The sequence below is a fragment of the Oncorhynchus gorbuscha genome, linkage group LG05 (genome assembly GCF_021184085.1).
Source record: "Oncorhynchus gorbuscha isolate QuinsamMale2020 ecotype Even-year linkage group LG05, OgorEven_v1.0, whole genome shotgun sequence".
In the NCBI taxonomy this organism is placed as follows: Eukaryota; Metazoa; Chordata; class Actinopteri; order Salmoniformes; family Salmonidae; genus Oncorhynchus; species Oncorhynchus gorbuscha.
The window spans coordinates 87,462,545-87,486,611 of NC_060177.1; the positions used below are offsets into that span (position 1 = coordinate 87,462,545).

A 24,067-nucleotide genomic window follows, 5' to 3' on the forward strand; every position below is an offset into this window, starting at 1 on the left:
GACCAGAGAATATTGTTTGTCGTGGTCTGAGCCCTTTAGGGACCTTTTGGTGAACTCCAAGTGGGCTGTCATTTGCCTTTTACTGACCAGTGGCTTCAGTCTAGCCACTCTACCATAAAGACCTGATTGGTGGAGTGCTGCAGAGACGGTTGTCCTTCTGAAAGGTTCTCCTATCTCCACAGAGGAACTCTGGAGCTCTTTCAGTGATCATCGGGTTTTTGGTCACCTCCCTGATCAAGGCCCTTCTCCCCTGATTGCTCAGTTTGGCCGGATGGCCAGCACTTGGAAGAGTCTTGGTGGTTCCAAACTTATTCAATTTAAGAATGATGGAGGCCACTGTGTTCTTGTGGACCTTCAATGCGGCAGACATTTTTTGGTACCCTTCCCCAGATCTGTGCCACCACACAATCTTGTCTCAGAGCTCAACGGACAATTCCTTCGATCTCATGGTTGGTTTTTGCACTGTCAACTGTGGGACCTTATATAGACAGGTGTGTGCCTTTCCAAATCATGTCCAATCAATTTAATTTAGCACAACATCTCAAGGATTAACAATGGAAACAGGATGCACCTGCACCATCTCAATTTTGAGTCTCATAGCAAAAGGTCTGAATAATTATGTAAATAAGGTATCATTTAAAAAAAAACTTTTAATACATTTGCAAACATGTCTATAAACCTGTTTTCGCTTTGTCATTATGAGGTATTGTGTGTAGATTGAATAAGGCTGTAATGTAACAAAATGTAGAAAAAGTCAAGGGGTCTGAATACTTTCCGATTGCACTGTATATCAATATTACATAGATATTTATATACATCATTCGCTGTGATACACTCAAACTTACAGAACATTAACTTCCATGTTTCTGTGTCTTGTTGAAGTGAGGACAATACAGTATATTTCAATATAGTATACCTTCTGGCCTTAGTGGGCGGGACTTGTTCCTGTCTGTCTCGGCCAGAATCAGGAAGTGATCGCTGCGCCTCCTGAGCTGCTGTTCGAAGGCGATCCGAAATGCGTCCGCCATGAGCAACGCCTCCTCCATCCTCCTGCCATGGCCCTCCAGCTACACACACACACACACAAACAACTTCTACTTCACTACATCCCTAAAGAAACGATTGACTTTTTAGTCCTATACATTTCCCTGACCGCAATAAATACTCGTTACATTCAGAATGCTCAGGCAGGACAGAATGATGGTCCCATTCACGCACCTATCAATATAACGCTTTGTCATCCTTACTGCCTGTGATCTGGCGGAATCCCTAAACACAAATACTGTGTCAGTAGATGATGAGTGTTGGAGTGTGCCACTAAAAATAAATACAATCAATTGTGCAGTTTGCTTAATATAAGGATTTTGATGTACAGCATTGACTTTTACTTTGTACTTTTACTCAAGGATGAACATGTTGTACTTTTTCCACACCTGTACTTAAGTACATTTAGAACCAGATAATTTTACTCAAGTTAGGGATGTTAACGGTTAGCTGCTGAAAATACATTTGACCGTCATGCTTATCGGTCTTTTGGTTCATTTGCATGTTAATTTGTGTGGAATTAAATTGGCTCGTGTGTATTTTCGTTAGTCGTCATGCATTTTATTTATCACACGCCCACAGCATACAGAGCCTAGATAGACGAGAGGAATGGACCCTGCCACCTGCGAGAGAGTAGCTCCTCGAAAAGCCTGGAAACTACTAGAGTGAAACCTGCTGTTCTAAACTCAGTCATTGCGCAACAAATAATCATTCTATATTGCAATCGCGTGTTAAAGACTTTGGTGGCCACGAATAGAAAGGAGCTATTTTATTTCTCAATCTACACCCGTAAAGCGCGCCTCCAATTCGCCATTCGGATGCATAGGCTTTAGCCTTCCTACGGTTGACTATTATCGCGTCACCCACCACTTTACAATGGGAGCACGAAGCGGTATAACGGTTTCAATCCTGAACGTTTTACTTTACTTAAAATAATGACCGTGTGTTTTACATTGCTTCAAAGTAGCCTAGCCAAAATCCATCCATTAAAACGTGGAGGCAATTCTTTTATAAAGACTTCCTCGTGCCATTAACCAGTATTTCTCTCCTGTTCTATTGGTTTTCATATCAACTTTATTTCGTTGTCCAGAAGCCAAAGGCACAATCCTCTTCATATGAACTAACCATTATAGTAGTTGCTATTAGATTCCCCCTTCTTCAAAATTTCTAAACTGAGATTTTCATCTGTCACATTTCTGCAAGTTAACACTACAACCTTATGACCTAAACTGGAACAATTGAAAGTGTGGGTTCACAGCTCCAATCCAGATGTGTTGGTCATTACATGACTCCCTAAATCTTTCTCAGATTATTCCCAATCCCACAAGGTATGACTCCAAACACCCAGAAAAGGCTACTCTTCTTGATGTTATCCTTACAAATCATTAGTCTGGTGTTTTCTGTAATGACCTTAGTGATCACTGTTTTACAGCCTGTGTTCGTAATGGCTGCTCAGTGAAACGACCTGTCCTGATTTGTCATAGTCACCTGCCAAAAAACTTGAGCAAGCCTTCCTTCATGAACTGGCCTCTGTAAAATGGTTTAGAATCAGCTTGATCCTCTTAGTGTCCAACAAGCTTGCTCGACCCTTAACCTTGTTCTGAACACCTCCAAAACAAAGGTCACGTAGTTTGGTAAGAAGAATGCCCCTCTCCCCACAGGTGTTATTACTACCTCTGAGGGTTTAGAGTTTGGGAGTATGGCTAGATCTAGCCACTGTCCTTCTCTCAGGACATATCACAGCTGCAGGCTAAAGTTAAATCTAGACTTGGTTTCCTCTATCATAATCGTTCCTCTTTCACCCCAGCTGCCAAACTAACCCTGATTCAGATGACCATCCTACCCGTGCTAGATTACGGAGACATAATTTATAGATTAGCAGGTAAGTGTGCTCTCGGGCGGCTAGATGTTCTTTAGCATTCGGCCATCAGATTTAATAATAATAATAATAATATATGCCATTTGATCAGACTCTGTTTATCCAGATCCACTGGCTGATGCTTATTTTATTTATTTTTATTTATTTTACCTTTATTTGGGTGGCCAGGGGTTAAGAACCCACTACCCTGACAGCTACAAGCGCCATGGGCTCTGTTCAACTGAGCTACAGAAGATTTGCCACCAATGCTCCTTATAGGACACAACACTGCACTCTGTACTCCTCTGTAAACTGGTCATCTCTGTTTACTGTCGCAAGATCCACTGGCTGATGCTTATTTTATTTATTTTTATTTATTTTACCTTTATTTAACTAGGCCAGTCAGTTAAGAACAAATTCTTATTTTCAATGACAGCCTACCGGGGAACAGTGGGTTAACTGCCTTGTTCAGGGGGCAGAACGACAGATTTTTACCTTGTCAGCTCGGGGATTTTATCTAGCAACTTCTCGGATACTGGCCCAACGTTCTAACCACTAGGCTTTCTTACCACCCCACTAGGCTAACCACTAGGCTACCAGCCGTAGTTTAGGTGTACTAGTCCAACGCTCTAACCACTAGGCTACCTGCCACCCATTTATAAAAACCCTCTTAAACCTCACTCCACCCTATCTGAGATATCTACTGCAGTCCTCATCCTCCACATACAACACCCGTTCTGCCAGTCACATTCTGTTAAAGGTCCCCAAAGCACACACATCCCTGGGTCACTCCTCTTTTCAGTTTGCTGCAGCTAGCGACTGGAACGAGCTGCAACAAACACTCAAACTGGACAGTTTTATCTCAATCTCTCCATTCAAAGACTCAATCATGGACACTCTTACTGACAGTTGTGGCTGCTTTGTGTGATGTATTGTATCTCTACCTTCTTGCCCTTTGCTGTTGTCTGTGCCCAATAATGTTTGTACCATGTTGTGCTGCTACCCTGTTGTTGTCATGTTATGTTGCTACCATTGTCACGCCTTGGTCATTGTATTTTGTGTTTTTGGTATATGTTTGGGTAAGCCAGGGTGTTACATGGGTTTATATGTTGTGTTTCGTATTGGGGTTTGTAGTAATTGAGATTGTGTATGATTAGGGGTGTGTCTAGTTAGGCTTGGCTGCCTGGGGCGATTCTCAATCAGAGTCAGGTGCTTGTCGTTGTGTCTGATTGAGAACCGTATTTAGACAGCCTGACTTTCGCGTTGTAATTTGTGGGTGTTTGTTCCTGTCTTAGTGTTGTAGTCACCAGATAGGCTGTAATTAGTTCACGTTCCGTTTGTTGTTTTCTTATACAGTTATTTCATGTACCGCGATTATCTTCATTAAAGTCATGAATAACATACACGCTGCATTTCGGTCTGACTCTCTTCATTCAACAGACGAACGAAGTTACAGAAACACCCACCACTCACAGACCGAGCAGCGTGTGAACTGGCAGGATCTAAAGGAGGATGTTATGGACAGCCGAAGCATGGAGTATACTACGTGGGAAGAAATCGACAGGTGGGCGGCCGACCCAGAGCGAGTGCAGGAGTCCGCCTGGGATTCCCTACAGCAATGCGAAGAGGGCTATAAACGTATGGAGTCGAAAAGGAAAGCACGGCTATACAGAGCGAAAATTGAAAGTAACGGGGGAAAGCGCAGAGAGAGAGTGGCTGAGTCAGGAGTCAGACCTGAGCCTACTCTCCCTGTTAATCGTGAAGTGGGAGAGACTGCACCATTTGGAGATTTGGACATGGGAGGAGGAATTAGATGGTAAAGGACCCTGGGCGCAGCCTGGAGAATATCGCCGTCCCAAGGAGGAAATAGAAGCAGCTAAAGCGGAGAGGCGCAGGTATGAGGAGGCAGCACGGCAACGCGGTTGGAAACCGGAAAGTCACCCCAAAAAATGTATTGGGGGGGGGGGCTAGAAGGGAGAATAGTTATGCCAGGTAGGAGACCTGCGCATACTCCCTGTGCTCACCGTTGGGCTAGAGAGACCGGGCAGGCACCGTGTTATGCTATGGAGCACACAGTGTTTCCAGTGCGGGTGCAGAGCCAGCTGCGGCACATACCAGCCCTTCCTATTGGCCGGGCTAGAGTGGGCATCGAGCCAGGTAAGCTTGGGCAGGCTCGGTGCTCAAGAGCTCCAGTGCGCCTGCGCGGTCCGGTCTATCCAGAGCCACCTCTACACACCAGTCCTCCGGTAGCAGCTCCCCGCACCAGGCTTCCTGTGCGTGTCCTCGCGCCAGTACCACCAGTTCCAGCACCACGCACCAGGCCTCCAGTGCACCTCGCCTGTTTAGCGCAGCCAGAGCTGTTCTCCTCTCCTGCGCTATCGGAGTCTCCCGCCTGTTTAGCGCAGCCAGAGCCTTTCTCCTCTCCTGCGCTGCCGGAGTCTCCTGTCTGTCCAGCGCCGCCAGTGCTCCCAGTCGGCCCAGCGCGTCCAGTGCGCCTCGCCTGTTCAGCGCAGCCAGCGCTTTTCTCCTCTCCTGCGCTGTTGGAGTCTCCCGCCTGTTCAGTGCAGCCAGAGCTTTTCTCCTCTCCTGCGCTGCCGGAGTCTCCCGCCTGTTTAGCGCAGCCAGAGCCTTTCTCCTCTCCTGCCCTGCCGGAGTCTCCTGTCTGTCCAGCGCGGCCAGTGCTCCCAGTCTGCCCAGTGCTCCCAGTCTGCCCAGCTCCGCTAGTGCTCCCAGTCTGCCCAGCGCCGCCAGTGCTCCCAGTCTGCCCAGTGCTCCCAGTCTGCCCGGCGCCGCCAGCATCGCCAGTCGGCCCAGCGCCGCCAGTCTGCCCAGCGCCGCCAGTCTGCCCAGCGCCGCCAGTCTGCCCAGCGCCGCCCGTCGGCCCAGCATCGCCAGTCTGCCAGGATCCGCCAGAAGTGCCAGTCTGCCAAGATCTTCTAGATCGGCCAGACAACCTGAATCATCCAGTTCCACCAGTCAGCCAGGATTTACCGGAGCCTACTACCTGCCTGAGCTTCCTCTCAGTACCGAGCTTCCTCTCAGTACCGGGCTTCCTCTCAGTACCGGGCTTCCTCTCAGTACCTTCCTCTCAGTACCTTCCTCTCAGTACTGGGCTGCCTCTCAGTACCGGGCTGCTTCGGTCCCGGGCTGCCCCTCTGTCCCGAGATGCCCCTCTGTCCCGAGATGCCCCTCTGTCCCGAGATGCCCCTCTGTCCCGAGATGCCCCTCTGTCCCCCCTCTGTCCCGAGCTGCCCCTCTGTCCCGAGCTGCCCCTCTGTCACGAGCTGCCCCTCTGTCACGAGCTGCCCCTCGGTCCCGAGCTGCCCCTCGGTCCCGAACTGCCCCTCGGTCCCGTGGGGATCAGGGTGAGGACTATTAGGCCATGGTCGGCGGAGAAGGTGGATTATCCCAGGACGCGAAGGGGAGGAACTAGGACATTTATGGAGTGGGGTCCACGCCCCGAGCCAGAACCGCCACCATGGACAGACGCCCACCCGACCCTCCCTATGTTCTTGAGGTGCGTCCCGGAGTCCGCACTTTAGGGGGGGGTTCTGTCACGCCTTGGTCATTGTATTTTGTGTTTTTGGTATATGTTTGGGTAAGCCAGGGTGTGACATATGTTGTGTTTCGTATTGGGGTTTGTAGTAATTGGGATTGTGTATGATTAGGGGTGTGTGTAGTTAGGCTTGGCTGCCTGGGGCGATTCTCAATCAGAGTCAGGTGCTTGTCGTTGTCTCTGATTGAGAACCGTATTTAGACAGCCTGACTTTCGCGTTGTAATTTGTGGGTGTTTGTTCCTGTCTTAGTGTTGTAGTCACCAGATAGGCTGTAATAGGTTTTACTTTTCGTTTGTTGTTTTCATATACAGTTATTTCATGTACCGCGATTATCTTCATTAAAGTCATGAGTAACCTACACGCTGCATTTCGGTCTGACTCTCTTCATTCAACAGACGAACGTCGTTACAACCATGCTGTGTTTTCATGTGTTGCTGCCTTGCTATGTTGTCTTAGGTCTCTCTTTATGTAGTGTTATCTCTCTTGTCATGATGTGTGTTTTGTCCTATATTACATTTTTTATTTTTAATCCCAGCCCCTGTCCCCGCAGGAGGCCTTTTGCCTTTTGGTAGGCCGTCATTGTAAATAAGAATTTGTTCTTAACTGATTTGCCCAGTTAAATTATTATTTTTTTTACAAATAAAATAATCATTTGGAACTGCTCTCATCAGGTGCACAGTTTAGTACGGTGTTTCCTGTGAATTGCATTATGGTAAATTATTTATTGTTAGCTGCTTAAATTACATGAGTTGCATGTTCACGAACAGGCTATATATAGCATTGGACCCCAACAAATGGACCGAAATGTGTATCCTTAAACTCAAGTAGTATTTGTCTGAGTGACTTTAACTTTTACTTGAGTCATTTTCTTTGAAGGTATCTTTACTTTTACTCAAGTATGACAATTGGGTACTTTTTCCACCACTGGGCATGTAGGCAAGCATGCCCGGACACACGTTACAGCTAATCATCAAGACCTTGATCAGTTGTATCCAGTGTTTTAGTGCTGGTTTGGAATAAAAGCCTGTACAGCCAGGACCAGGTGAACAATGTATTAGTGGTTAAGGTGGGGACCCTACCTCTTGTATTAGTGGTTAAGGTGGGGACCCTACCTCTTGTATTAGTGGTTAAGGTGAGGACTCTACCTCTTGTCTTAGTGGTTAAGGTGGGGACCCTACCTCTTGTCTTAGTGGTTAATAGTGGTTAATATATCACTAGCCACTTTAAACAATGCTACCTTATATAATGTTACTTACCCTACATTATTCATCTCATATGCATATGTATATACTGTACTCTACATCATCGACTGCATCCTTATGTAACACATGTATCACTAGCCACTTTAACTATGCCACTTTGTTTACTTTGTCTACACACTCATCTTATATGTATATACTGTACTCGATACCATCTACTGTATGCTGCTCTGTACCATCACTCATTCATATATCCTTATGTACATGTTCCTTATCCCCTTACACTGTGTATAAGACAGTAGTTTTGGAATTGTTAGTTAGATTACTTGTTGGTTATCACTGCATTGTCGGAACTAGAAGCACAAGCATTTCGCTACACTCGCATTAACATCTGCTAACCATGTGTATGTGACAAATAAAATTTGATTTGATTTGATTTAAGGTGAGGACTCTACCTCTTGTATTAGTGGTTAAGGTGGGGACTCTACCTCTTGTATTAATGGTTAAGGTGGGGACTCTACCTCTTGTATTAGTGGTTAAGGTGAGGACTCTACCTCTTGTCTTAGTGGTTAAGGTGGGGACTCTACCTCTTGTATTAGTGGTTAAGGTGGGGACTCTACCTCTTGTATTAGTGGTTAAGGTGGGGACTCTACATCTTGTATTAGTGGTTAAGGTGGGGACTCTACCTCTTGTATTAGTGGTTAAGGTGGGGACTCTACCTCTTGTCTGAGCTGGAGAACCTGTTTTCGGCTGGCAGCAGCACTCCTGGCACAGGGGCAGGCCTCCCTTACATTTGGACACTGGCACGCACCCAACACAGCCAACTGCAGGATACAGACAGAGAATTAGAACACAGCCAACTACAGGATACAGACAGAGAATCAGAACACAGCCAACTACAGGGAACAGACAGAGAATTAGAACACAGCCAAATACAGGATACAGACAGAGAATTAAAACACAGCCAACTACAGGATACAGACAGAGAATTAGAACACAGCCAACTACAGGATACAGACAGAGAATTAGAACACAGCCAACTACAGGATACAGACAGAGAATTAGAACACAGCCAACTACAGGATACAGACAGAGAATTAGAACACAGCCAACTACAGGATACAGACAGAGAATTAGAACACAGCCAACTACAGGATACAGACAGAGAATTAGAACACAGCCAACTACAGGATACAGGATACAGACAGAGAATTAGAACACAGCCAACTACAGGATACAGATAGAGGATTAGAACACAGCCAACTACAGGATACAGACAGAGAATTAGAACACAGCCAACTACAGGATACAGACAGAGAATTAGAACACAGCCAACTACAGGATACAGACAGAGAATTAGAACACAGCCAACTACAGGATACAGACAGAGAATTAGAACACAGCCAACTACAGGATACAGACAGAGAATTAGAACACAGCCAACTACAGGATACAGACAGAGAATTAGAACACAGCCAACTACAGGATACAGATAGAGGATTAGAACACAGCCAACTACAGGATACAGACAGAGAATTAGAACACAGCCAACTACAGGATACAGACAGAGATTAGAACACAGCCAACTACAGGATACAGACAGAGAATTAGAACACAGCCAACTACAGGATACAGACAGAGAATTAGAACACAGCCAACTACAGGATACAGACAGAGAATTAGAACACAGCCAACTACAGGATACAGACAGAGAATTAGAACACAGCCAACTACAGGATACAGACAGAGAATTAGAACACAGCCAACTACAGGATACTAGAACACAGCCAACTACAGGATACAGACAGAGAATTCAACTACAGGATACAGACAGAGAATTAGAACACAGCCAACTACAGGATACAGGATGTCTCTCTCTCTCTCTCTCTCTCTCTCTCTCTCTCTCTCTCTCTCTCTCTCTCCTCCTGTTCCCTATGTCTCTCTCTCTCTGGAACCTCCTGCCCTCTCTCTCTCTCTCTCTTCCTGTTCCCTATGTCTCTCTCTCCTCTCTCTCTCTCTCCTCCTGTTCCCCTCTCTCCTCCTGTTCCCTATGTCTCTATCTCTCTCTCCTCCTGCCCTCTCTCTCTCTCTCCTCCTGTTCCCTATGTCTCTCTCTCTCTCTCTCTCTCTCTCTCTCTCTCTCTCTCTCTCTCTCTCTCTCTCTCTCTCTCTCCTCCTGTTCCCTATGTCTCTCTCTCTCTGGAACCTCCTGCCCTCTCTCTCTCTCCTCCTGTTCCCTATGTCTCTCTCTCTCTCTCTCTCTCTCTCTCTCTCTCTCTCTCTCTCTCTCTCTCTCTCTCTCTCTCTCTCTCTCTCTCTCTCTCCTCCTGTTCCCTATGTCTCTCTCTCTCTGGAACCTCCTGCCCTCTCTCTCTCTCTCTCTTCCTGTTCCCTATGTCTCTCTCTCTCTCTCTCCTCCTGCCCTCTCTCTCTCTCTCCTCCTGTTCCCTATGTCTCTCTCTCTGGAACCTCCTGCCCTCTCTCTCTCTCTCTCTCTCTCTCTCTCTCTCTCTCTCTCTCTCCTCCTGTTCCCTATGTCTCTCTCTCTGGAACCTCCTGCCCTCTCTCTCTCTCTCTCTCTCTCTCTCTCTCTCTCTCTCTCTCTCTCTCTCTCTCTCCTCCTGTTCCCTATGTCTCTCTCTCTGGAACCTCCTGCCCTCTCTCTCTCTCTCTCTCTCTCTATCCTCCTGTTCCCTATGTCTCTCTCTCTGGAACCTCCTGCCCTCTCTCTCTCTCTCGCTCTCTCCTCCTGTTCCCCATGTCTCTCTCTCTGGAACCTCCAGTCCCCTCTCTCTCTCTCTCTCTCTCTCTCTCGCTCTCCTCCTGTTCCCTATGTCTCTCTCTCTGGTCCTCCTGCACTCTCAATTCAATTTCAATTTAATTCAATGGGCTTTATTGGCATGGGAAACATATGTTAACATTGCCAAAGCAAGTGAAGTAGATAAAGGTACAAAAGTGAAATAAACAAAAATTAACAGTAAACATTACACTCACATAAGTTCATATGTCATATTATGTATATTTACAGTGTTGTAATGATGTGCAAATGGTTAAAGAACAAAATGGAAAATAAATAAACATAAATATGTTGGCAATAGGTCACAATTCTTGCTGCTGTGATGTCACACTGTGGTATTTCTCTCTCTCTCCTCCTGTTCCCTCTGTCTCCGTCTCCCTCTCTGGCTCCTCCTGCCCTCTCTCTCCTTGTCCTCCTGCCCTCTCCTCCTTGTCCTCCTGCCCTCTCTCCTTGTCCTCCTCCCCTCTCTCTCTTTATCCTCCTGCCTCTTTCTCTCCTCCTGTTCCTTCAATCTCTGTTCCTCTGGTTCCTTCTCTCTCTGGTTCCTCCTGCCCTCTCTCTCTGGTTCCTCCTGCCCCTCTCTCTGGTTCCTCCTCTCTGGTCACTCTCTGGTTCCCTGCCCTCACTCTCTGGTTCCTCCTGCCCTCTCTCTCTGGTTCCTCCTGCCCTCTCTCTCTGGTTCCTCCTGCCCTCTCTCTCTGGTTCCTCCTGTTCCTCCTGCCCTCTCTCCCTGCCCTCTCTCTGGTTCCTCCTGCCCTCTCTCTCTGGTTCCTCCTCTCTCTCTGGTTCCTCCTCCCCTCTCTCTCTGGTTCCTCCTGCCCTCTCTCTCTGGTTCCTCCTGCCCTCTCTCTCTGGTTCCTCCTGCCCTCTCTCTGGTTCCTCCTGCCCTCTCTCTCTGGTTCCTCCTGCCCTCTCTCTCTGGTTCCTCCTGCCCTCTCTCTCTGGTTCCTCCTGCCCTCTCTCTCTGGTTCCTCCTGCCCTCTCTCTCTGGTTCCTCCTCTCTGTTCCTCCTTCTCTCTGGTTCCTCCTGCCCCTCTCTCTGGTTCCTCCTGCTCTCTCTCTGCCCTCTCTCTGGTTCCTCTCTCTCATTCCTCCTGCCCTCTCTCTCTCGTTCCTCCTGCTCTCCCTCTCTCACCTCCAGAACAGTCCCCTGGTCCTCCTCTCTCCCTTGGGTGCATGAAGGCTTGGTCCCCTGGTCCTCCTCTCTCCCCTGGGTGCATGAAGGCTTGGTCCCCTGGAAGGCTCTCTGTTCCCGGACATTCAGCATGGCTAGGAGTTCCAAACACTGCTGACTCACAGCTACACGTGCGCGCGCGTACACACACGCACACACACACACGCACGCACACACACAGGCACAAAGGGAGAGAGAGAAGCACATAAACTCTTTCTCAATTCCATTGCAAGACAGTGACAAGTATAATTGTTGATTGCGCAGAAGGACTAGGTACCTACCTGTGTTCTCTGTCCTCAGCTCCTGTACCTCTCTCCTCCTGTCTCCCAGGCTGTCACTCAGGGCCTTATTCTCACTGCAAACTCTGCCCACACATACACACTGACCAATCAAAATCTGCAAACCCTACCCATAAGCACACACCAACCAATCAAAAACGAAGAAAAAAACCATGACCTCACCTGACATATTTCTGCTCCCAGGACTGCTCAAAGTTCTTGAAGTGCATCTGGTTATATGTGATCTCCCACTGCAGGCCATTCACTTCCTGTGCCAGAGTTCATAAATACATGTTCAAGCTGTAAGTGCACTGTAATAACCTAGGAAATACTGCATATTTAGGATGTATTAAAACAAGCAGAATTCTTTGAAAGTACCAGAAAGCTCCCATTGTTACCACATAATTTACTGCAGTGTTTCTCAACTCCAGTCCTCCAGTCCCTCCAAACAGGCCAACTCCAGTCCAACTCCAGAACTGGTGTTGGGCTGTTGGGGGTACTAGAGGACTGGAGTTGGGCTGTTGGGGGTACTGGAGGACTGGAGTTGGGCTGTTGGGGGTACTGGAGGACTGGAGTTGGGCTGTTGGGGGTACTGGAGGACTGCAGTTGGGCTGTTGGGGGAACTGGAGGACTGGTGTTGGGCTGTTGGGGGTACTAGAGGACTGTTGTTGGGCTGTTGGGGGTACTAGAGGACTGGTGTTGGGCTGTTGGGGTACTAGAGGACTGGAGTTGGGCTGTTGGGGGGACTGGAGGACTGGTGTTGGGCTGTTGGGGGGACTGGAGGACTGGTGTTGGGCTGTTGGGGGTACTAGAGGACTGGAGTTGGGCTGTTGGGGGTACTGGAGGACTGGTGTTGGGCTGTTGGGGGGACTGGAGGACTGGAGTTGGGCTGTTGGGGGTACTAGAGGACTGGAGTTGGGCTGTTGGGGGTACTAGAGGACTGGAGTTGGGCTGTTGGGGGGACTGGAGGACTGGAGTTGGGCTGTTGGGGGGACTGGAGGACTGGAGTTGGGCTGTTGGGGGACTGGAGGACTGGAGTTGGGCTGTTGGGGGGACTGGAGGACTGGAGTTGGGCTGTTGGGGGGACTGGAGGACTGGAGTTGGGCTGTTGGGGGGACTGGAGGACTGGAGTTGGGCTGTTGGGGGACTGGAGGACTGGTGTTGGGCTGTTGGGGGTACTAGAGGACTGGTGTTGGGCTGTTGGGGGTACTAGAGGACTGGAGTTGGGCTGTTGGGGGGACTGGAGGACTGGTTGAGAAACACTGCACTAGTAAATACCAGGTCAATTCTAGTGAAAGCCACATAACTCAGAGTCTGGAATTCATTAGCAAGGTGACTGATTCTTATAGTATGTGAAGGTAAACAAACCAATCCTTTATTTGACCTACCTTCCTGTGGCCTTTTAACATAACAGGCCAGAAACAAACAACATTCACCTTTTCCAGAGCCTTGGTCCTCTCCTCACTCTTCTGGAGTAGAATCTTAGTGTGAGAGGTCGCCCTGTCTAGAATACTCTGGAAGAAAAAGAGGGGAAGTGCATTTTAAACAAATGAAAAGGGAGTATTGAGATTGTATGTGTCTGTATTTACCTGACTCTGTAGGATCTTCAGTGCTTCGTGTTTTCCCTCCAGGTGACGACTGGTGACCTCCAACTCACAGCGCAGTAGCTCTGCCTCCTGTTAGAACAGGTCACCAACATTCACCAACGATGGCAAAGAAAGTACTACGAACAACCCTCTCTAAATATGGTGTGTGTGTCTTTTAATGTATGTGATTTTAATTTTGATCAGGTTTTTTTTTCCTGCTGCACAAAACATTTCCTCATTAAGGATAATAACCAGCTGCACCATGGCAAACCACAGATCAAATCATCCTTCTTCCTGTCCTCACCTCGGTCACTTCCTGTAGCCTCTCTCGCAGCTCCTCAGTGGACAGATCGCTCAGGGATTCTAGAGCAGAGGAAAACACTTCATGTGCTATACGAATCACAGTCTGAGATAAAACTGAGTCAGGAGTGTGTGTGTGTGTGTGTGTGTGTGTGTGTGTGTGTGTGTGTGTGTGTGTGTGTGTGTGTGTGTGTGTGTGTGTGTGTGTGTGTGTGTGTGTGTGTGTGTGTGTGTGTTGTCAAATTTCAAATCAAATATTTATTTATATAGCCCTTGTACATCAGCTGATATCTCAAAGTGCTGTACAGAAACAGCCTAAAACCCCAAACAGCAAACAATGAGGTGTGTCTAGGAAAAACTGGCCAAAACACTAGGAAGAAACCAGTGAGGAAGGTGACAGATGGTAGTCCTGGCTTCGGGTAGAGATTATAACAGAACATGACCAAGATGTTCAAATGTTCATAAATGACCAGCATGGTCCAAAATCAAACAGAACAGTTGAAACAGAGCAGCAGCACAGTCAGATGGACTGGGGACAGCAAGGAGCCATCATGTCAGGAACAGGCACAACAGGTCCTGCCCGAGAGAGAGAAAGAAAGAGAGAATTAGAGAGAGCATATGTGGGGTGGCCAGTCCTCTTCTGGCTGTGCCAGGTGGAGATTATAACAGAACGTGGCCAAGATGTTCAAATGTTCATAAATGACCAGCATGGTTGAATAATAGTAAGGCAGAACAGTTGAAACTGGAGCAGGAGCATGGCCAGGTGGACTGGGGACAGCAATGGAGTCCCTGGTCAGGTAGTCCTGGGACATGGTCCTAGGGCCCCAATGGGCATGGCCCTGGGGACAGCAAGGAGTCATCATGTCAGGTAGTCCTGGGGCATGGTTCTACACCCAATGGCACACTTAGATTTACACAGGACACCGAATAGGACAGGAGAAGTAGATAAACAAACTGACCCACCCAATGGGCCCTGGCATAAATACTGTAACTGTCTAACTGGCACTCAGTGAGGGAAGGTGACAATGGGTCCTGGTCCTGGTCACCTCTCTCTCCCACCAAAATCAAACAGAGATGGTAAACAGACAGAGCACAGAGAGAGAGACAGTTCATCACAGGAATGGGCACCTGGTTCTGCCCCAATAGTAATATACTACACCCAATGGGCCCTGGTCAAAAGTAATGGACTACACCCAATGGGTCCTGGTCTATAGTAATGCACTACACCCAATGGGCCCTGGTCTTTAGTAATGCACTACACCCAATGGGCCCTGGTCTATAGTAATGGACTACACCCAATGGGCCCTGGTCTATAGTAATGCACTACACCCAATGGGCCCTGGTCTATAGTAATGGACTACACCCAATGGGCCCTGGTCAATAGTAATGGACTACACCCAATGGGCCCTGGTCTATAGTAATGCACTACACCCAATGGGCCCTGGTCTTTAGTAATGCACTACACCCAATGGGTCCTGGCCTATAGTAGTGCACTACACCCAATGGGCCCTGGTCAATAGTAATGCACTACACCCAATGGGCCCTGGCCTAATAGTAGTGCACTACACCCAATGGGCCCTGGTCTTTAGTAATGCACTACACCCAATGGGCCCTGGTCTAAAGTAGTGCACTACACCCAATGGGCCCTGGTCTTCAGTAATGCACTACACCCAATGGGCCCTGGTCAATAGTAATGCACTACACCCAATGGGCCCTGGTCTATAGTAATGGACTACACCCAATGGGCCCTGGTCAATAGTAATGGACTACACCCAATGGGCCCTGGTCTTCAGTAATGCACCACACCCAATGGGCCCTGGTCTTCAGTAATGCACCACACCCAATGGGCCCTGGTCTTAGTAATGGACTACACCCAATGGGCCCTGGTCTATAGTAATGGACTACACCCAATGGGCCCTGGTCTATAGTAATGGACTACACCCAATGGGCCCTGGTCTTAGTAGTGCACTACACCCAATGGGCCCTGGTCTATAGTAGTGCACTACACCCAATGGGCCCTGGTCAATAGTAATGGACTACACCCAATGGGCCCTGGTCTATAGTAGTGCACTACACCCAATGGGCCCTGGTCTATAGTAATGGACTACACCCAATGGGCCCTGGTCTATAGTAGTGCACTACACCCAATGGGCCCTGGTCTTAGTAATGGACTACACCCAATGGGCCCTGGTCTATAGTAGTGCACTACACCCAATGGGCCCTGGTCTATAGTAGTGCACTACACCCAATGGGCCCTGGTCTATAGTAATGGACTACACCCAATGGGCCCTGGTCTATAGTAGTGCACTACACCCAATGGGCCCTGGTCTATAGTAATGGACTACACCCAATGGGCCCTGGTCTATAGTAGTGCACTACACCCAAATGGTGCACTACACCCTGCCCTGGTCTATAGTAGTGCACTACACCCAATGGGCCCTGGTCTATAGTAGTGCACTACACCCAATGGGCCCTGGTCTATAGTAATGGACTACACCCAATGGGCCCTGGTCTATAGTAGTGCACTACACCCAATGGGCCCTGGTCTATAGTAGTGCACTACACCCAATGGGCCCTGGTCTACACCCAATGGGCCCTATAGTAATGGACTACACCCAATGGGCCCTGGTCTATAGTAGTGCACTACACCCAATGGGCCCCGGTCTATAGTAGTGCACTACACCCAATGGGCCCTGGTCTATAGTAGTGCACTACACAGGGAATAGGGTGCCATTAACGATTCAACCACAGGGCTCACACCAGAAGGGTCGTGTTCATTCGGGAACCAAATGGAAACATTGGTTCTGTCCCAATAATATCTCACCTTTCCTGAAGTGTACACTTGTTCACTTCCCTTCAGGCCCATGCCTACACCAATCCAATGCTTTCACAAATTTGTGCAGAGTAGAGAACGAGTGCACACTTCAGAAGGAAGGAGAGGTCATTTGGACGAAACCATTTTAACACGTTTGGTGCCTAATGAATACGACCCAGCACATACTGATTAACCTCCATGTACTGGACACCCTGAGGCAATAGAACAGTCTTTCATTGTGTTTACCTTCAGCCCTTCTGAGAAGGCACTTAACACAAAGCATTATTCATTATAGAGTTACTGTTGACTACAGCATGGTCATTATTCATTATAGAGTTACTGTTGACTACAGCATGGTCATTATTCATTACAGAGTTACTGTTGACTACAGACAGCATGGTCATTATTCATTACAGAGTTACTGTTGACTACAACATGGTCATTATTCATTACAGAGTTACTGTTGACTACAGACAGCATGGTCATTATTCATTACAGAGTTACTGTTGACTACAGCATGGTCATTATTCATTATAGAGTTACTGTTGACTACAGCATGGTCATTATTCATTACAGAGTTACTGTTGACTACAGACAGCATGGTCATTATTCATTACAGAGTTACTGTTGACTACAGCATGGTCATTATTCATTACAGAGTTACTGTTGACTACAGACAGCATGGTCATTATTCATTATAGAGTTACTGTTGACTACAGACAGCATGGTCATTATTCATTACAGAGTTACTGATGACTACAGCATGGTCATTATTCATTACAGAGTTACTGTTGACTACAGACAGCATGGTCATTATTCATTATAGAGTTACTGTTGACTACAGACAGCATGGTCATTATTCATTACAGAGTTACTGTTGACTACAGACAGCATGATCATTATTCATTACAGAGTTACTGTTGACTACAGCATGGTCATTATTCATTACAGAGTTACTGTTGACTACAGCATGGTCATTATTCATTACAGAGTTACTGTTGACTACAGCATGGTCATTATTCATTACAGAGTTACTGTTGACTACAGCATGGTCATTATTCATTACAGAGTTACTGTTGACTACAGCATGGTCATTATTCATTACAGAGTTACTGTTGACTACAGACAGCATGGTCATTATTCATTACAGAGTTACTGTTGACTACAGCATGGTCATTATTCATTACAGAGTTACTGTTGACTACAGACAGCATGGTCATTATTCATTACAGAGTTACTGTTGACTACAGCATGGTCATTATTCATTACAGAGTTACTGTTGACTACAGACAGCATGGTCATTATTCATTATAGAGTTACTGTTTACAGACAGCATGGTCATTATTCATTACAGAGTTACTGTTGACTACAGCATGGTCATTATTCATTACAGAGTTACTGTTGACTACAGACAGCATGGTCATTATTCATTACAGAGTTACTGTTGACTACAGCATGGTCATTATTCATTACAGAGTTACTGTCATTACAGAGTTACTGTTGACTACAGCATGGTCATTATTCATTACAGAGTTACTGTTGACTACAGCATGGTCATTATTCATTACAGAGTTACTGTTGACTACAGCATGGTCATTATTCATTACAGAGTTACTGTTGACTACAGACAGCATGGGCATTATTCATTACAGAGTTTGTCATGCAGGTGAAAGAGGACCCAAAAGCGACTTGGCGAAAACAGAGTCTTTAATCCAGTAAAGTAAATACAAACAAAAAACACAACTTTCACTCGAAATGACGAGGACAAACTGGAGACTCGATCTTGAACAGCAGGTGAACAGCAGGTTGCCTCGGGAAGGCACTTGAACCAGACAGACTCAGACACCTGCTCACCACGCAGCATCTGAGGAAAACACGACACGACAGGGCGATACACAAACACAGCACGGTGAATTCTAGACAAGGAACCGACAGGACAGGAACGGAACACAAAGGAAGAAATAGGGACTCTAATCAGGGGAAAGGATCGGGAACAGGTGTGGGAAGACTAAATGATTGATTAGGGGAATAGGAACAGCTGGGAGCAGGAACGGAACGATAGAGAGAAGAGAGAGCGAGAGAGTGAGAGAGGGAGGGGGAGAGAGAGGGACAGAAAGAGGGAAAGAACCTAATAAGACCAGCAGAGGGAAACGAATAGAATGGGAAGCACAGGGACAAGACAAGATAATAAATGACAAAACATGACAGTACCCCCCACTCACCGAGCGCCTCCTGGCGCACTCGAGGAGGAATCCCTGGCGGCAACGGAGGAAATCATCAATGAGTGAACGGTCCAGCACGCCCCGAGACGGAACCCAACTCCTCTCCTCAGGACCGTAACCCTCCCAATCCACTAAGTATTGGTGACCCCGTCCCGAGAACGCATGTCCATGATCTTATGTACCTTGTAAATAGGTGCGCTCTCGACAAGGACGGGAGGGGGAGGGAAGACGAACGGGGTGCGAAGAAAGGGCTTGACACAGGAGACATGGAAGACAGGATGGACGCGACGAAGATGTCGCGGAAGAAGCAGTCGCACAGCGACAGGATTGACGACCTGGGAGACACGGAACGGACCAATGAACCGCGGAGTCAACTTACGAGAAGCTGTCGTAAGAGGAAGGTTGCGAGTGGAAAGCCACACTCTCTGGCCGCAACAATACCTTGGACTCTTAATCCTGCGTTTATTGGCGGCTCTCACAGTCTGTGCCCTGTAACGGCAAAGTGCAGACCTCACCCTCCTCCAGGTGCGCGCTCACAACGTTGGACAAACGCTTGAGCGGAGGGAACGCTGGACTCGGCAAGCTGGGATGAGAACAGAGGAGGCTGGTAACCCAGACTACTCTGAAACGGAGATAACCCGGTAGCAGACGAAGGAAGCGAATTGTGAGCGTATTCTGCCCAGGGGAGCTGTTCTGCCCAAGACGCAGGGTTTCTGAAAGAAAGGCTGCGTAGTATGCGACCAATCGTCTGATTGGCCCTCTCTGCTTGACCGTTAGACTGGGGATGAAACCCGGAAGAGAGACTGACGGACGCACCAATCAAACGACAGAACTCCCTCCAAAATTGTGACGTGAATTGCGGGCCTCTGTCTGAAACGGCGTCTAACGGGAGGCCATGAATTCTGAACACATTCTCGATAATGATTTGTGCCGTCTCCTTAGCGGAAGGAAGTTTAGCGAGGGGGAATGAAATGTGCCGCCTTAGAGAACCTATCGACAACCGTAAGAATCACAGTCTTCCCCGCAGACAAAGGCAGACCGGTAATGAAGTCTAGGGCGATGTGAGACCATGGTCGAGAAGGAATGGGGCGGTCTGAGACGACCGGCAGGAGGAGAGTTACCCGACTTAGTCTGCGCGCAGTCCGAACAAGCAGCCACGAAACGGCGCGTGTCACGCTCCTGAGTCGGCCACCAAAAGCGCTGGCGAATAGACGCAAGAGTGCCTCGAACACCGGGATGACCAGCTAACTTGGCAGAGTGAGCCCACTGAAGAACAGCCAGACGAGTGGAAACAGGAACGAAAAGGAGGTTACTAGGACAAGCGCGCGGCGACGCAGTGTGCGTGAGTGCTTGCTTAACCTGTCTTTCAATTCCCCAGACTGTTAACCCGACAACACGCCCATAAGGAAGAATCCCCTCGGGATCAGTAGAAGCCACAGAAGAACTAAACAGACGGGATAAGGCATCAGGCTTGGTGTTCTTGCTACCCGGACGGTAAGAAATCACAAACTCTAAACGAGCGAAAAACAACGCCCAACGAGCTTGACGGGCATTAAGTCGTTTGGCAGAACGGATGTACTCAAGGTTCTTATGGTCTGTCCAAACGACAAAAGGAACGGTCCCCTCCAACCACTGTCGCCATTCGCCTAGGGCTAAGCGGATGGCGAGCAGTTCACGGTTACCCACATCATAGTTGCGCTCAGATGGCGACAGGCGATGAGAAAAATAAGCGCAAGGATGAACCTTATCGTCAGACTGGAAGCGCTGGGATAGAATGGCTCCCACGCCTACCTCTGAAGCGTCAACCTCGACAATGAATTGTCTAGTGACGTCAGGAGTAACGAGGATAGGAGCGGACGTAAAACGTTCTTTTAGAAGATCAAAAGCTCCCTGGGCGGAACCGGACCACTTAAAACACGTCTTGACAGAAGTAAGAGCTGTGAGAGGGGCAGCAACTTGACCGAAATTACGAATGAAACGCCGATAGAAATTAGCGAAACCTAAAAGCGCTGCAACTCGACACGTGACCTTGGAACGGGCCAATCACTGACAGCTTGGACCTTAGCGGAATCCATCTGAATGCCTTCAGCGGAAATAACGGAACCGAGAAAAGTAACGGAGGAGACATGAAAAGAGCACTTCTCAGACTTTACGTAGAGACAATTCTCTAAAAGGCGCTGTAGAACACGTCGAACGTGCTGAACATGAATCTCGAGTGACGGAGAAAAAATCAGGATATCGTCAAGATAGACAAAAACAAAAGATGTTCAGCATGTCTCTCAGAACATCATTAACTAATGCCTGAAAAACAGCTGGCGCATTGGCGAGACCAAACGGCAGAACCCGGTACTCAAAATGCCCTAACGGAGTGTTAAACGCCGTTTTCCACTCCCCCCTCTCTGATGCGCACGAGATGGTAAGCGTTGCGAAGGTCCAACTTAGTAAAGCACCTGGCTCCCTGCAGAATCTCGAGGCTGATGACATAAGGGGAAGCGGATAACGATTCTTAACCGTTATGTCATTCAGCCCTCGATAATCCACGCAGGGGCGCAGAGTACCGTCCTTCTTCTTAACAAAAGAACCCCGCCCCGGCCGGAGAGGAAGAAGGCACTATGGTACCGGCGTCAAGAGACACAGACAAATAATCCTCGAGAGCCTTACGTTCGGGAGCCGACAGAGAGTATAGTCTACCCCGAGGAGGAGTGGTCCCCGGAAGGAGATCAATACTACAATCATACGACCGGTGAGGAGGAAGGGAGTTGGCTCGGGACCGACTGAAGACCGTGCGCAGATCATGATATTCCTCCGGCACTCCTGTCAAATCGCCAGGTTCCTCCTGAGAAGTAGGGACAGAAGAAACGGGAGGGATGGCAGACATTAAACACTTCACATGACAAGAAACGTTCCAGGATAGGATAGAATTACTAGACCAATTAATAGAAGGATTATGACATACTAGCCAGGGATGACCCAAAACAACAGGTGTAAACGGTGAACGAAAATCAAAAAAAGAAATAGTCTCACTGTGGTTACCAGATACTGTGAGGGTTAAAGGTAGTGTCTCAAATCTGATACTGGGAAGATGACTACCATCTAAGGCGAACATGGGCGTAGGCTTCTCTAACTCTCTGAAAGGAATGTCATGTTCCGAACCCATGCTTCGTCCATGAAACAACCCTCAGCCCCAGAGTCTATCAAGGCACTACATGTAGCACCCGAACCGGTCCAGCGTAGATGGACCGACAAAGTAGTACAGGATTTTGATGGAGAGACTTGAGTAGTTGCGCTCACCTGTAGCCCTCCGCTTACAGATGAGCTCTGGCTTTTACTGGACATGAATTAACAAATGTCCAGCAACTCCGCAATAGAGAGGCACAGGCGGTTGGTGATCCTCCGTTCCTCTCCTTAGTCGAGATGCGAATCCCTCCCAGCTGCATGGGCTCAGACTCTGAGCCAGAGGAGGGAGATGGTTGCGATGCGGAGCAGGGAAACACCGTTGATGCGAGCTCTCTTCCACGAGCCCGGTGACGAAGATCTACCCGTCGTTCTATGCGGATGGCGAGAGCAATCAAAGAGTCCACATCTGAAGGAACCTCCCGGGAGAGAATCTCATCCTTAACCACTGCGTGGAGTCCCTCCAGAAAACGAGCGAGCAGCGCCGGCTCGTTCCACTCACTAGAGGAAGCAAGGTGGGTTATTAACCCTAGGTTCTGGAGGCTCGGCAGGCCAGGAAGTAACAGGTGGCACGAGACGTAGACTCTGGAACTGTCCAGAGAGGTCGGAAACCTGAGCGGCCAGGTTCTCCACGGCATGGCGAGCAGCAGACAATTCCTGCTCGTGTCTGCCGAGCATGGCTCCTTGGATCTCGACGGCAGTGTAACGAGCGTCTGAAGTCGCTGGGTCCATTCCTTGGTCGGTTCCTTCTGTCATGCAGGTGAAAGAGGACCCAAAAGCGACTTGGCGAAAACAGAGTCTTTAATCCAGTAAAGTAAATACAAACAAAAAACACAACTTTCACTCGAAATGACGAGGACAAACTGGAGACTCGATCTTGAACAGCAGGTGAACAGCAGGTTGCCTCGGGAAGGCACTTGAACCAGACAGACTCAGACACCTGCTCACCACGCAGCATCTGAGGAAAACACGACACGACAGGGCGATACACAAACACAGCACGGTGAATTCTAGACAAGGAACCGACAGGACAGGAACGGAACACAAAGGAAGAAATAGGGACTCTAATCAGGGGAAAGGATCGGGAACAGGTGTGGGAAGACTAAATGATTGATTAGGGGAATAGGAACAGCTGGGAGCAGGAACGGAACGATAGAGAGAAGAGAGAGCGAGAGAGTGAGAGAGGGAGGGGGAGAGAGAGGGATAGAAAGAGGGAAAGAACCTAATAAGACCAGCAGAGGGAAACGAATAGAATGGGAAGCACAGGGACAAGACAAGATAATAAATGACAAAACATGACAGAGTTACTGTTGACTACAGCATGGTCATTATTCATTATAGAGTTACTGTTGACTACAGCATGGTCATTATTCATTATAGAGTTACTGTTGACTACAGCATGGTCATTATTCATTACAGAGTTACTGTTGACTACAGCATGGTCATTATTCATTATAGAGTTACTGTTGACTACAGCATGGTCATTATTCATTACAGAGTTACTGTTGACTACAGCATGGTCATTATTCATTACAGAGTTACTGTTGACTACAGCATGGTCATTATTCATTATAGAGTTACTGTTGACTACAGCATGGTCATTATTCATTACAGAGTTACTGTTGACTACAGCATGGTCATTATTCATTACAGAGTTACTGTTGACTACAGCATGGTCATTATTCATTACAGAGTTACTGTTGACTACAGACAACATGGGCATTATTCATTACAGAGTTACTGTTGACTACAGCATGGTCATTATTCATTACAGAGTTACTGTTGACTACAGCATGGTCATTATTCATTACAGAGTTACTGTTGACTACAGACAGCATGGTCATTATTCATTATAGAGTTACTGTTGACTACAGCATGGTCATTATTCATTATAGAGTTACTGTTGACTACAGACAGCATGGTCATTATTCATTATAGAGTTACTGTTGACTACAGACAGCATGGTCATTATCATTACAGAGATACTGTTGACTACAGCATGGTCATTATTCATTATAGAGTTACTGTTGACTACAGCATGGTCATTATTCATTACAGAGTTA

At 47.7% G+C, this 24,067-nt stretch overlaps 1 protein-coding gene across 2 annotated transcripts in view; it reads right to left on the reverse strand.

Annotated features, from left to right (window-relative positions):
• The window catches only part of ccdc125 (coiled-coil domain containing 125), a 62,434-nt gene that overhangs the window by 8,079 nt on the left and 30,288 nt on the right, over nt 1-24,067 (reverse strand). For both annotated transcript variants that reach the window (XM_046348771.1, XM_046348769.1), the window contains exons 4-11: nt 13,798-13,856; nt 13,497-13,583; nt 13,344-13,421; nt 12,091-12,176; nt 11,911-11,993; nt 11,591-11,754; nt 8,378-8,482; nt 917-1,067 (exon numbers count right to left, since the gene is read on the reverse strand). In XM_046348771.1, the coding sequence (XP_046204727.1) occupies nt 917-1,067; nt 8,378-8,482; nt 11,591-11,754; nt 11,911-11,993; nt 12,091-12,176; nt 13,344-13,421; nt 13,497-13,583; nt 13,798-13,856 (813 nt within the window). The remainder of the gene's footprint in view (nt 1-916; nt 1,068-8,377; nt 8,483-11,590; nt 11,755-11,910; nt 11,994-12,090; nt 12,177-13,343; nt 13,422-13,496; nt 13,584-13,797; nt 13,857-24,067) is intronic.